General features: G+C 33.8%; 1 protein-coding gene across 3 annotated transcripts in view; it reads right to left on the bottom strand.

The window, feature by feature from the left end:
• RANBP17 (RAN binding protein 17) overlaps positions 1 to 15,113 on the bottom strand; it is a 191,996-nt gene that overhangs the window by 24,005 nt on the left and 152,878 nt on the right. For all 3 annotated transcript variants that reach the window (XM_087948140.1, XM_087948144.1, XM_087948150.1), the window contains 3 exons: positions 13,806 to 14,020; positions 11,541 to 11,679; positions 3,421 to 3,587 (listed from right to left, as the gene is read on the bottom strand). In XM_087948140.1, coding sequence (XP_087804266.1) covers positions 3,421 to 3,587; positions 11,541 to 11,679; positions 13,806 to 14,020 — 521 coding nt within the window. The remainder of the gene's footprint in view (positions 1 to 3,420; positions 3,588 to 11,540; positions 11,680 to 13,805; positions 14,021 to 15,113) is intronic.

Genomic DNA, 15,113 nt, shown 5'->3' on the forward strand with positions numbered 1-15,113 from the left:
CATAAGAATAATGCTAATTGGTTGTTTAACTGGGCTGTCATAGATCTTCTGCTGCTGCAAAAGCTTAAGATGGACCCATCTGTAACTTACCTTATACTACGACAATCTCTTTAAAGAGCCAACTGTAAACAATTTCAAACTACACATAGCTATTGATCTCGTGTTACTCGCACAACAATAATCCAGCAGCCCGAAGGATAGCAAAACAGGAGAGTGCAAGACTATGCCAAGTTATTTGAAATGGCTTTTAAGCCCTATAGTTTAAGATTACTTTCCCCCTAGTCCCACTGAAATACTACCCATATGTCTATGTTGCTATTAATCAATCAAGAATAGCTGGATGAGGTACAAGGTACTAAAGGTTAAAAAAAAGTCAGTAGAAAAGGTGGTGGAATACCTGATGTAACAGTGGTGTATGGAAAGAAGGGGCAGAGCTGTTTAATCCAAGTTAACTGATTCTCACTCTGAGTTGAGATTTTTGATTTGCAACTTGAATTTCTGCAATACTTTTAAACAGATAATCCAGCAATATTGTCATGTAGCAATGTATTAAAATGCATTTTCATATGCTTAATTACAGGCAGTCCTCCACTTACACAGTTCACAGTGATTGTTCGAAGTTACAACGACACTGAGAAAAGTGATTTATGACCATTTTGACTTACATTTGGATGCCTGACAACTGACTCACATTTATGACAGTTGCAGTGTCCCATGGTCATGGGATCACCTTTTGCAAACTTCTGACAAGCAAAGTCAATGAGGAAACCAGATTTACTTAACGTTACTAATTTAACAGCTGCAGTGATTCACTTAACAAATGTGGCAAGAAGAGTCATAAAATGGGCCAAAACTCACTTAACAAATGTCTCACTTAGCAACATAAATTTTGGGTTCAATTGTGACCATAAGTTGAGGACTACATGTACACTTTTCCCCAATTAATTCAACACGTATGATGTGTAAATATTTAGGGACACATCTTTCCTGCTTTAAAAAGAGACATGAGGTAACCGTGTTGCCATCCAAGCAGACAAATTGGGAGAATATTTAGCTTCATTGCATCACTTTAAAGAACTGACAAGTCTCTTTAAGCTCACAGTACAATTAGTCATTAGGGCCTAGTTTTCTAGCACTGTTAAGCAATTTGTAATAACCCTTTTGTTTTAATAGGGTTAGGCATTACTTACAAGACACAGCTGTCTAGAAAACTGAAACCTCTCGTTGTGAAGCAACGGTCTTGTTCATTTGGCTGCATGATAGTCAAATCAGCTCTAAAGCTATGGTTTAATGGCCTGCCGATGAATAATCAATGGATCACTTTTCATCTGAGTGTGAAAATGAGAATAATCTAATTCACTGTCCCTTTGGTAAGAGGCAAAGCCTAGGGTTCTATTTCTATTCAGGGGCTGATTTATAACCCAATGGAAATCTGATGTAAACATATAATCAATGAGTCCCATCATTGTTGATAACCACCCCCAACTGGCTCACTCCCTCATCTCAAAGAGCTATCCCTTTAGGCTATTAGCTTTATCCAGCTAAGTCTTTCTACTACTCCTGCCTGCTGCTTTTACCTTGCCCATTTGTTCAGACCAGCAGAGTCAGAAGTAATTTTATACGCAGCAGAGAGCGGGTAGAATTGATTTTTCACTCAGCACTCAGTTCCCATCTGAATAATTATCAATTTTACTGCCTCATAAAGGGAAGAGTCAAAATTTCAAATCAATTCAAAAGAGCTTCTGAGAGTAGAGAAACTGTACAGAAGGAGAGAGGTCAAAATTGGCAATGACCTCGGGAGATGATGTCAGGTATTAGTACACTGAATGGTTGACATCAGAAGCACTCAATGCAGTGGGACTTGTGCTAATGCAAATCATATTTATGCTGACTACTGGAGACTGGTCATAAATATTTAAAAGAGTACCTGAAAGCCTATATTCAAACTAAATATAATGTATTCCACAGATTGCGAAGCTAATAAAGACATATCATACCTTATTCATATGCTATAAATTTTAGGATTGCAAAGTATCATTGACACAAAATAGAACATTAAGGTCATAAGAACAGCAAATGTAGGAAAATCTGGGTTTGAGGCCAACATACCTGATCTTCCTGATTACACAGCTGAACTTTAGAGTGAGGCTGTAACGCTTGGCAACAGCCAAATGTGAAATACATTTCTAGGTTCTCATCAACTTTTATTCTACTTGAGTAGAGTGATTACTCCAGGAAGTTGCAATATAAAACAGTGATGGCAATGAATCATCAAGGATAGTAATAACGGTCCTATATATACTTTGGTATTATGCTATGTATTACTTCTCAATTTGGTTTTATTTGGAGGCAAAGATCACCCAAAGTAATCGCAGCAATAAATAAGAAGGATAAATCCTGTACACTTAAATGGCAACCATATGGCTGGTACCTCATAATCAGCACCATTTTCAGGTTACTGAAGATCATGAGAACTCTACAAATAATGTTACTGTGATTTGATTACATCCATAAATTTAAGCAGTTATTTCAGGGAGATCCTTGCTAACAGGGATCTACCTAAAATACTTACCTGTCTGTTATTTGGAAGCACATTAAATCTTTTATCAAGGTACATTCTATCTCCTATTAATATTAGAGAAGTGCAATTCCAATTGATGCTTTATTTTCTCATGATATTTTGATTATTTTAGCAAAAAATAGGCTACTCAGTCCAACCCCTTGCTCATTGCAGAAATCTAAATTAAAGAATCCCCACTAAATATCAATCCAGTCTTTGTTGGAAGACATCTAACTATCCCAGTTTTTGTTGCTACAAATTGACTTTAAAAAATTGACAACTATATGTCCAATAAGCTGTGCAATGCTTCAGATCTGACTCCAAAATACAGCTTCAGTGCATGAAAGAGCAACAATAAAGCACTTGGCAACTCATCGAAGCAGCTGCATCTGTTTCCAGGGGAAGATTTTGCTTTACCCTCACAATCCTGGAAACAAAAATATCTGCTTTAAAGAGTCACTGACAAGTACTTTATGCATGCACTGGTGTGCTCCAAAGCAGTTTTTCAAACTGAATTCAAAGTAATGCATGCCATAATGCCTAAACAACTGTCCTTATAGGGAAGATACAAAAAGCTTTTGAAAATCTATGCAGTATTCAAAATACAGCTTTCTAATCTGATTAGAAAGATCTCAAAAAAGTCTTCTTTTAACATTTTCAGCCCCTTATAATGCTTTTTTTTTTACCACTTACAATACTCACTGTTGACATTTTCACTGACTATTCCACCAAAAGATAGTTATATTCCATTGTATGTAAATGCTTCTAAAATTCTATAATCACATCAGTTCACTGACATATTCCTGGGTCACTGAACTCACACAACTGATATGTTTTGGGGGACAATGCAGAAACTTTACCTGCTGCAGCACCTCAGAGTTTTGCTGCATGAAATGCAGTAATCTTTGCCCATCTTGGGAAATCTCCCTGATTCTCAGGGGTTTCTTTCCTTCTTTTGCTATGTGCTTGAAGAGATAGGTAACAATGTAGTCCAAACTTGCACAACAGCTGGAGGAGACAATCGTATCTGAACATTAAAAAAAAGAAGAAAAAAAAGAAAGAAACAGAAATACAACATTGCAATTTCTGAAATAATTTCATTATTAACAACATACATTGAAATGGGATTACAGAACTATAATAAGGGTAGATGGGACTATTGCTCTTACTCTGTTGTAACATATTCCAAGTAGATTTCGCTATGACAATCCCTTATCTTTCACTCTACTGCAGCACAGAGAGAGCTTTTACACCCTACTGGCTGGTGTTCTGCCTGGTTTTACGCACTCCTGCTGGCCGTTACAAATTCAAGGAATCCAGCTGTTTCCCTATTGCTATGAAATTATGAATTCCAAAGAGTTTGTACTTGGGGGAATAAGGAAAAAAATGTATTGTTTTTGCAGTTTTAATCTGAAAAACCACTGACATGGTCAGAATAAAAATACATACATAAGATTAAATACCTGTGGCATTCACAGATACTTTTCAATACCAACACTGGAGAAGTGACCAAAATTTCTTTACCATCATAAATATTAAAAGTCAAAACATTAATACAATCTGGAAATATATCACAATATAAATTGCATTTATATGGAAAACTAAATATCTGGATGATGTAAATGAGTAACCAGTCCTCCTTCCCCAAGAAACCAAAAGCAAAATAACTGAAAACCAACCATCCCCCATGAAATATGTAAGTTGTATAGTTTAATTTTTATCATTCAATTGTTATGAAAATACAAATAAAACATATTTTTTAAAAAACTTGTGAGAAATAAGACAGCAAAGGACCACCTTTACTTACTATACTTAAAGCAAAATATTATAACAATAAACTCCTCTTTTATAATTTACTGTTTGCAAGGTAACAGGCAACTATTCTATGCAATACCATAGCAGCAAAATAACTGTGGATGTGTTATAGACATCAATCTCAGAATCCACATATTACTCAATATGTTTGAAAATTTTTAAAGGGAATATTGTTTATATTTATACTCATCTCAGCTAGCAGTTTCGATACAAAACATTTGTGAACCACAAACTTGTTGCATAATATTGTTTCAATACTTGCTATTCAAACTGTGCACATTTCTTTTCACTTATTAGCAAGTGATTGCCTGCAACAACTTTGCAATCTTCTAGTTATTCACTGCTTACGGACTCAGCAATTTTATCATTCATGGAATATACAAACTTCTTTAAATACCATACATTACAGATTTCTAAAGTATTGTTTCTATTATTAGTTTTAGGAGCAGTCGTTCTTTAATACTAATTAGTATAGTTAAGCGCCTATCTGTGAAAGGAAAAAAAAAACTTGTAAAGAATACTGATGGTGCAATAGGAATAAAAAGTGTAATTTTCAGTATTTAGGGGTTCATTCAAATGAGGACAAAACCATAGCCCCCATGAATGCAAATATAGATTATTTTCAGATATTGTATTACTGATTTTGGATTTTTTATGAACGATATATACAAGTGCACAAGCATTACTGTTAAAATACTGCTTATTTGAAGGAGAATTGCAAGGTATATGATAGACTCAATTAAGTGTATCCCCCTAAACTGCGATAAGTGGAAGCTTGCCAATATTGCAGTGAGTATTTGAAAACTTCCCTCTAGGCACAGAATGTTGATCTGTGCCAGTTCTGGTTTCTAAATGTTGTTTTGAAGTTTACTTCTCTTTCAACATCACTGCAATATTTTTTTCCTAAGCTAAATTCTCCTGGGATGTTAAGAAAGATTTTGCAGACAATTTAACCACAATTAGTCTCAAGACTCTCTTCATTTTGCCACGTATGAAACATTCCTCTGAATTTCTGACAATCCCCATTTCTACTGGATGCAAACTGAAGCAAATATTTGTCTCTGGTTTCTTCATCTGTAAAATACATCCACTCTGATCAAAATAGGCCACAACAATATGTCTTTTCTGCACCATACTGTTTGGAACGGCATATGTGATTGTCCAATTCAATTATTACACAAAACTAACAAGGACAAATTCATAAGATTTCTCTTTCTTAATATTTAGATGGCTATGTTTTAAATGTAGAGATACTAGCATAAATTCAGAATACTGCAAAAAGCAAAATGCTAAACTTAAGCGTAGTACACAAAATTATCTGCTACAATGTCCTACCAGTCAATGACTATTTCAGCTTCAACCGCAACAATACATACACACAACGCATACAAACTCAATGTTAACCGCTCCAGCTTGATTGCAGAAAGTACGACTTCAACAACAGAGTGGTCATTGCCTGGAATGTACTACCTGACTCTGTTGTTACATCCTCAAACACCCACTCCTTTGACCTCAAACTATCCACTATTGACCTCACCCCATTCCTAAGAGGTCTGTAAGGGTCGTGCATAAGTGCACCATCCTGCCTCCTGTCCTATTGTTCCCATTCATTTGTACCCATTTCCTGTATTCTCACTCACGTTTATACTTATACCTATTATCTTGTAAGTGACCGACAAATCAAATAAATAAATAAATAAAATAAAATAAATCTGGTGTCAAAAAGTTGCATATTAATTCTATCCTTGTTGTGGGAATCAAGCACTAGGCCTTGGAATGTTTGTTCCATAGCATATCAAAGATAAGGTAATGTATTAGCAAAATGTGAGAAAAAGAATGCGTAGTTGGTCTCAGTAATCACTTGTGTCCTTATCTACAATACATGTATCGCTTTTGTGAGGAAACACTCAAGTGATAGTTACTCTGGATGTTGAAAGAAAGGAAGTCCAAGTAAAGATTTCCCACAGCAATTCTCTCTCTAAAGAGCATGATTTAATATTTATAACTGCTCAATTGTGCATTTTGCCCAAGAGTTAAATGTTTTAAGTATTCAATAATGTGATCAATTTTAATTGTCCACTTTTTTATTTATTAGAATTCATTTACATAGCAGAGCTTGACTTTGCTTTGCACTAAAGTTGAATCATTATTCAAACAGGCGGGGGAGGGGGATATCAAATAGCCCTATCCAATCTAATCTGATTCCAAGAAGGGGATAGTAGTTGCCATAGTTGTTCAAGATTAAATGTATTTAATCAGAGATATCACTGATTCTTTTCCAACATATTGCACAGATATATTGCAGTACATAATTGAAGGTATTATACTGAAACCTTCATACAGATACATAGAGGATGAATTGATGGCGTTCTGATCCCCTAGTGGAGGTAGGAGAACATATAGTCCAGATTAGATAAATTTATTAGTTTGTGTGAAAACGATCAGGTTTTCACCTCTCTTGTTTATGTCAGACTCCTCTCTAAATCATGTTCAAATCCTGTACACAGATCTAGAATTACTTACTTACTTACTTATTTAAGAATATGTGTATGGCCACCCACTCATTCTCAGTGACTCTCTGTTTATGTACATATTAAAAAGCATCTGATCCATTATATTAAAAAGCATCTGATCCATTATATTAAAAAGCATCTGATCCATTATGTTTTCCTTACAAGTATTTTCCCCCCTGGTCGCATAGGAAAGCAATGAACACTTCGAAAGGTATCTAGAAATGCATATTTCATAAGCATGTTTTGCAGTACTTTTAAATCAGTACTTTGACTATTTGTTTGAAAATTGAATAACACAAAGTAAATCACTAACGTCCATTTAAAAACGCTCTAAACATGCTGATACCATACAAGTAGGTATTTATTTTCTTCTTTAAGTGATCTTAGCAGCACAGTGCAGAGGTTTAGCTGTTCATGAGGATGCAGTTTAAGTATTAAGAGCTACTTATATTTTCCCATAACTTTATATCAAAGGTTCCTGCGACATTCATTTTTCTTCTCACTGTATGAGTGTAACATGGGAAGATGTTATGCAAGACCCCTATACTGATTTTAATGGACACAGAGTCATTTGCTGAAGCTGAATAGAATGCTTATTGCATTTTACTCAAGTTAGGTAAACAAACAGATTAAAGGGAGGAAAACACAGAAGAAGGAGAAAAATGATAATTGTTGCTGTTGAAGAAACAAGCAAGGAAGAGGTGGAACAATGCTTAATATCAACCTGGAATTTATATTTCAACAAATTTCTCTTTTCATGAGAACCAAGGCGTTGCTATCTAAAAGATTTACTTGGGCATTTTATGAATGTATGTAGCTGGAAGAATTATTTGGCAAGTGGCAACACTATTGTGCATGACACAGTTTAAGAGCTTTGTTTAGTTTATGATGAGGGGAAATTATTTAAGTGAAAGGCTCTCTGACCTGTTTTTTTTTTTACCAAATCCAAATGACCTCTTCTCAAAATTCTCAACTTTGAAAATAAACAAGCCAATCTGTTTAACATTTAATAATAATAGCTTGGTGCCGAAAATATTAAGCTTTCCTTTTTATTATGAATGGCAGTATATAATCTACAAAAGCTTTACATGGTGATTTACAACCCCAATAGAGCCCAAAATTTTCACTGCTATGCAAGGCAGTTATTAGGTAAGTTTTGCACCATTTTATGACCTTTTTAGTCACAGTTGTTAAGCAAATCACTGCAGTTGTTAAGTAAATCATGTGGTCATTAAGTGAGTCTGATTTCCCTCACTGACTTTGCATGTACATCACCCAGAGTCACTACATTAGATGGATGGTTATAAAAATGTGATAAAGCAATCAATCCATCAATGCATTCATTGTCTGGAATTATGATACCCGTTGTATTTCCATTCACAATTTATTTTAAAAGAAGTTTTAAGATGTAGGTTTTCATATCTTTTTTCTTCTGTTTAATTCATGTTGTTATAGTCTATGTCACACATTTTGGTGAGGCAGGAGGATAAAACAACAAAACCTTGTTAAGAAAATGAAATACCAGAAAAATTACTTTAAAAAATGACAAATGCTAGACGGTACGGAGCTAGGCTGACCGCAGGGGCAGCTGAAGGTAGGGGGATCCGGAGAAGGGTTTGGGGGTGCTGCAGACCCCTCCCTGGCCGGCAGAACCCCTTTTCCCAGGACGTGCAGCGGCGGAACCGTAATGGCCGCCACAAAGAAGCTGGCAGCCGGGTAAGAATGCGCAGGAGGAAGTGGAGAAAGTGATTGAGAGGAGAAAGTTTTTCTTGGCTCCTAGGACTCTAAGACATATTTAATAAAATTCCTGAAAAGTATGACTTTCTGAATAATACCTGCCAGAAGAGGAAAAAGCGGCTGCTTGAAGGTGCTGAAAGGATAGCTTTCCCTCTTTTCCTACGGAATAAATAACTGGATATTAAGAAACCTATTTTTTAGGTGGAAATTGGTTTTAAGCGATGAGTGGGAAGAGAGAGGATTAAAAAGAAAATATTTGTATGCTAAGATTTGTTGGAGCAGATGCCTTAAGGATTTGAAGACTAGAATATATTGTAACAAGACTTTAAACAGATTTGGACTTTCTTTCTCTTTGATTGATATCACCCCAGAAGGAGAAAGTGAGAACTCTGCCTTGGTTTGGACTGATTGATAACTTTGGGACTGTTTTATCTTTTTTATTTTCTTTTGAATATTCTGGTTGTTGTAAGAAGAAAGAAGGAGAAAAGAAAAGAAAAGATTTATAATGGCTCTTTCTGTTGAGGAACTAAGAAATGGTGTGGAAGAAGCTTTCCTTTTCTTAGAAATGGCGCTTACTAATTATCAACAAAAATTACAACAGATGAAGACAGCAGAGGAACAAGAAAGAAAGGAAGGAGCCATCTTTAATGAATCTCAGAATTTGATCCAGAAAAAAGGAAGAGAGAAAGAAAAGAAAAGAAGAGAAAAGAAGAAAACTAAAGGATTTAAGGACTTAAGATCTAAAAAAACATTTAAGAAAGGGAAAAATAAAGTGCAAAACCAATATGATGATTGTAAACAAAGGGGAAAAGAAATACGACAGAGAAGGGAAGCCGGTAAGGCAGAGGCTAGAAGAAGGGGGGTAGAAAGGTTTGTTGGGAAAAGAAAGAAAGGGAAAAGGTGGAGAAAAGCTACAACGTTTTGAAATTAAATGGAAAAAAGGAATTTTTTATGGATAATGGATAAAGTATAATTTTTTTTTTTTTAAAAAAAAGATTTTGCAAGGTACATAAGATGAGATGGTAGTATTGCAATGGTTTAAGAGTTGATAAGAGATTAAAATGTTAAAATGTTTAAAAATGATTGGTTTTAAAACTTAATAATAGGAGAGGTTTAGAATATTGTTTTAATTAAAGAGTTTAATAAAATTATGGTATTGATGTTATTATAAAATTTTTATTATAGTATTTCTTTTTAATATTTGGATTTATTCTCTAATTATGCACTTAATTGTGTTGGATGTATTAGTTAGATAGAATGTACCAAGCAAAATCTGATTGGGTATTAGATATTATTTTAAAGATTAATTTGATTAACTTAGGGGGGAGATAGAAAGGCATCATACTCTGATTAATGATTTCAGGAGAAACTGATTTTCTTTTTTTTCATAAGGGATGAGACAAAGGGATGATAAAAATGGACAAAAGATACAAATATAATGATTTAAACTAAGATGATTAATTAAGGTAGAATTAAGAAGTGTGAAATATGTGGAGAAGTTAATATAGAAGGCTTAGAATGGTAAATAAAATAAGTAATGATATGTAAGATGAGCATGAATATAATTGAAGTCCATGAAGAGAGAGACACCTGGGTCCAAGTTACTTTCCAAAAGATATTTTTTTTATGTTTTGTGTGTTGTGTGTATATGTCTTTTTTGGGGGGAGAATTGGTAAAAACTTGTAGAAATATAGAATGAGAATAATGGTAACTAAGTCAGAAAGAAACAGATGAAATAATAATAATGATATTGAATAAGAGTAAAGAGAAGTAAAGAGAAATTGAATAAGAGGTTTTGGTATATTATATGGAAATGGTTTAAAACAGAATCATAATTTATCTGACTTGTTAAATTTACAAGGGAAAAAGGTTTAAACATGTAATGAATAATGATAATTTGTGTGTTTTAAAAATTAATAAAACTTGTTTTAAAAAAAAAAAAAATGACAAATGCTGACTAACATCTGTTTTCATCTCTTCCTGTCTGTTTCTTACATTACCATTTAACATTTGCACATCCACAAGGCCATTATGTGTTTAATACTCATAAAGTATCAGCTACTATTTGCGTACTTCAATTTTATGATTTTTTATGATTTGAGGATTTAAAAATAGTATTTACAGGTTTGTTAATTAAAAGAAAGAGTGATACTTGGTATCCTCACTTAACTTTCTTTCAAATATCCAATACAACAATAGGAACTGTTATTTTATGTTTACATAAAATATGGATCTATTTTATAGGGAACTGCACTTGGATCAGAAAGCCCATAATTCAATCCCAGCACACATATTAACTTAATGAAGAATCTGAAACTGCTATCTTGTGGATTGTTTTCACATTGAAAAATTGTAGCAATGATGACAGGCTTAATCTAAGGATTTAGGAGATAAAACATTGGAGAAGTCTTTCTGACAAAAGAAGTAGAAAAGTGTAAGAAAATGTCACTCAGAAAAATAATGAAACTGATTTTTGAAGCCAAGCGCCATCACTTGCATGGACTGAAAAATTATATTGACTGATGTCCTTCAACATTAGGAAAGGGTAAAATTCTACATGAATCATAAAATAATTTCAAAGTAATATACCCTTTCTTTAGCTTCCATTGAAAAGAGCATGCTTTCATTTGAATACACTGGAAATAATAAAGAATATTATTGGACAATAAATTTTTAGATTCTTTTCTTTAGCTGAAGATCATGCCTATATCTACTCTAGATCAAACTCTACTAGTTTGTAAAAATATCCTTCTGAACACAGGATCATCTAGACTTAAAAGACTCATGAATAAACAATTATGTGTTGCATTGTTATAGTAATTAAATCAAACATCTAATATTTGTGGCCACATTACTTTTGTCTGCTTTAGAATAATTTTACATTCTTCCTTAGTTTATTTCTTTTGTGTACTTACCAAGCGCAGTTAGTCCTTCAGATATCGATGTAAATATATACATTAATACATGTGGCTCTAAGCTGGTGATGAAACTCATATGATCCTGAGCTAGACACTCCAAAAGTGGGTAGTAAGATTGACTCAATTTTCTAAATTGCTTGGGATAGAAGAGAAAGAAAGAAATAAGATGCAATAAGAAATTACATGGCTTATTAAAAAAATTACTATAATGAAACAGAGTTTTACCATATTCAATATTATCTACTGCATTTTTATATGAAAAGAAATATATTACATTCTAGGCAGAACAGACCAAACACAATCCTAACACTATTCAGCCATTTTTCTGCGAGCTACATAAAAGAGTGAAGAGCCACAATATAGTAAGGGGATGAAATGCCCGCTGGGAATCTAACCACAGACTGTTACTAGAATTACAAAATACACATACCTTTGTATTTACTAACCCAGAATATCCAAATGTATGTAATTATATGTACAGGTGTATAGCTGTGGATCTCTGCAGGTGCATTATTATATGAAAGAGAAAGGAAAACCATGCAGGGTTTCTAAATTGGAATTCAAGAGGGGGCAGAAAGATGCTTCCTTTACTGTATCAACCCAGTAAATCTGAAGTGAATCTACCATATAACTATGCCAGGTGTAACAGTTACAGTTCTCTTTGCTACTGGGAGCTCTGCACATCACTATGTCCATACCAGGCGTTCCTTTTAGCAACTGTCTGAACATTTTATCTGAAAATTTATAAGTTGATGTGATGCAAATAATTTTGAAATATTTAACTATTCAAATCAGCTTATGTTCTACAAGAATATACATATTTTTGGCTGCTACTGAAAACATACAACTGTCTATTCAGACCTGCACTGTCTTCCGTTATGAAGTAAAAACTTTGTATTTTTTAAATTTTAATTATAATAGTAAAATCCAAGGCAAACTAAAATTTTAAAAAATTCTAAACTACTTATTCTGAAAAATATTACTTCAGCTTAAGAGATATAAAAACTGATCAGGTCAAATATTTTGCAATAACTGAATTGGAGTCCTCAATATTATGAAAATGGAAATTAAATTAATATTGAATAAAAGTTTTACAACTGCTTACTAATGCTTATCCGCTTGTACTGTGCTGCCAATTTTTCATGTCCTTTTCCAAATATATTCTTTATGGCTACTGCTGTATTTTGCCAAGCTATTTTGATATTTGTATGTAAAAATTCCAATAATTCTAAATGCTTCTCTCACAGTCACACTGCCAACTGTGAAATGTTATTTATAATTGTTATGCTTTCCTTTTTTTCCCAACTGAAGACAGTAAGACAAGACTCCCTAACAGGAGAATTAAAGTGGACACAATGATGCAACTTCATCATAAGCAGTAATGCAACTCAGATGAAGGGGAGAAGAAAAATGTAAAAAAAAATTGTAACGACACCCTTTTTTCTGATTGTATTTCTTATTTTAGACATTTGTATGTCTCCTTTAATAATACTGTCATTGTTTCTTATCTGTCTGGGAGCAGCTTTTGGGACATACAATCAAATAAACATGGCATCCAATGCTGTTTTACCGTTTGCTTTGGGAAACCTTGATGCAAAAAAATGATTACTAATGAAATCTACATTACACACACACACACACACACGTCTGTCTCTCTGTGTGTATGTTAGATAATTAAAAAATATGGTATTTTAAAAGGGATTTATATATTTAATTTTCCTAAAATTTTGCTTGAGTAAATTACTACAGAGAGAATTGAAAAAACCAAGGTAATTTCTATTAGACTAGATGAAAATCAGTGCTATACAAGATGTACAGCTTATTTGACCCAGTGGTAAGATTTTGGTCTTCAGAGAGTTCCCCCTCGTTTGTCAAATAGATACTAGTTTGTAAGACTGTCATTTTCATTAAAATCAATCCATGGGAGTTAATGTCAGAGGAATACTGATTGACAACATATCAGCAAGTTTAACTGACAATGTCAAAAACAATCCTACTCCAGTTTGTGAATTATCATCTACTTAGTAGATGATCTGTGATTATCTTGATGACATATTATAAATATTTTAAGGTAAATATTCATAACCAGTTAATGAAACTACACATAATATTGCATGTGTAAGAACTACTAATGCATGCATAGCAGTTGAAACAAAAATAAACTGCACTTAAGTTGTTCTAGATTCCACTCTGTCTTCATTTTAAGCTTGTGGTAGTAATACATAATTTGCATAAAGACTCCCAGGATGAATAATTTCTTACTAGCAAGTCACTGTGGGATACTGAAAGCAGCATTTTGACAAAGGCCTGAAGTACATTGTCAAAGTGGTTGTCCCCATACAACTTGAAGACGCCAAAGCTGACATAATTTCCACATAAGGCAGATTTGAGTGCAGAGTAACAGATGGAAATACCCTTGAGTTTCAATGGATAAATTTGATCCTTTGACAAAGTCCCAAGAGATAAGATCTGATTACCTGTTTGCAGGAAGAAAAACAAAGAGAAACTGACATAAGTAACCGAAAAACCTGGAATCTGTGTTACTTAGCACTTTCACTTAACTATTACTTTTTATCATTACTGGAATATTTGTGCTATATGATTATCAATGGACAGGTCATGTGATCTGCTTTACATCTAGGACAAAGTAAGGGATGATGTTATTCCATGAGTTGGACTATTTAATATTGCCCTGCTATTAAGTAGTTGTCACTGAATTGTATAAGTTAAAAGAAGAGCTTTATTTTTTTTGGGGGGGGGGGAGGGAGGAACAAAGCTTTTTAGTACCAGTAGTAAAAATCTGCCAAATTTAAACAATATTTTAAGAATGAAAAAATAAACCTTTTTCCTTCTTAAGGCCAAATCTAGGAATTGGAAAAGTGTCAGACCTGAAATCAAAGGGAAATTGGGGAGGGGGGGGGAGATATATCTCCCCCCAATATATATATTGGTCCTTTCGGCAATATAATGATAATATAGTGCTAAAGATATATGGATATCAAATATTACATGCCTACATAGAGATATTGGCTTTTACAATAAAAAGGATTGAGTGTGCCCCAGATCCTGTTTTATATATCCAGAGGAAAATCTTACCCTAGCTAAGCCAACTATTGAAAATGAACTACTCTGAAACAGCATATATCTCAAATGCTGAATGTTAGATTACTTTCTACTGCAGAATTTGATATAAGTTTTGTTTGGAGCTCTTCAAATTCTAGTTGGATGGAATAGTCTAAAACTGGCACCGCCCAACCCCTGCATGACATGACATTAGTCGAGATGATTCTGTCAACTCTGTACTATTCCTTGAGGGGGAGCAGGAGATCCTCCTGGTCATGGCTACTGGCTTCAGCGGATGCACTGGCTGTAGTCTTACCTTAAACAGATTATGGCTACACCAGTCAGGCACTTACCAACAAAGGATAGACTTCTGCAATATACTCTATACAGAAACACAGAAAACAGACAGCAGAAAAGGTCCATCGAGTCTGCCCTTTATTTTTTATTTTCTTTTAAAACAATTAATTTATTATTTTTAATTATTTGTATGTTTTATTAATTTTTTAA

Source organism: Notechis scutatus, chromosome 1 (assembly GCF_049901735.1).
Source record: "Notechis scutatus isolate UNSWTSFEM ecotype Mainland chromosome 1, rNotScu1.2, whole genome shotgun sequence".
Classification (NCBI taxonomy): domain Eukaryota; kingdom Metazoa; phylum Chordata; class Lepidosauria; order Squamata; family Elapidae; genus Notechis; species Notechis scutatus.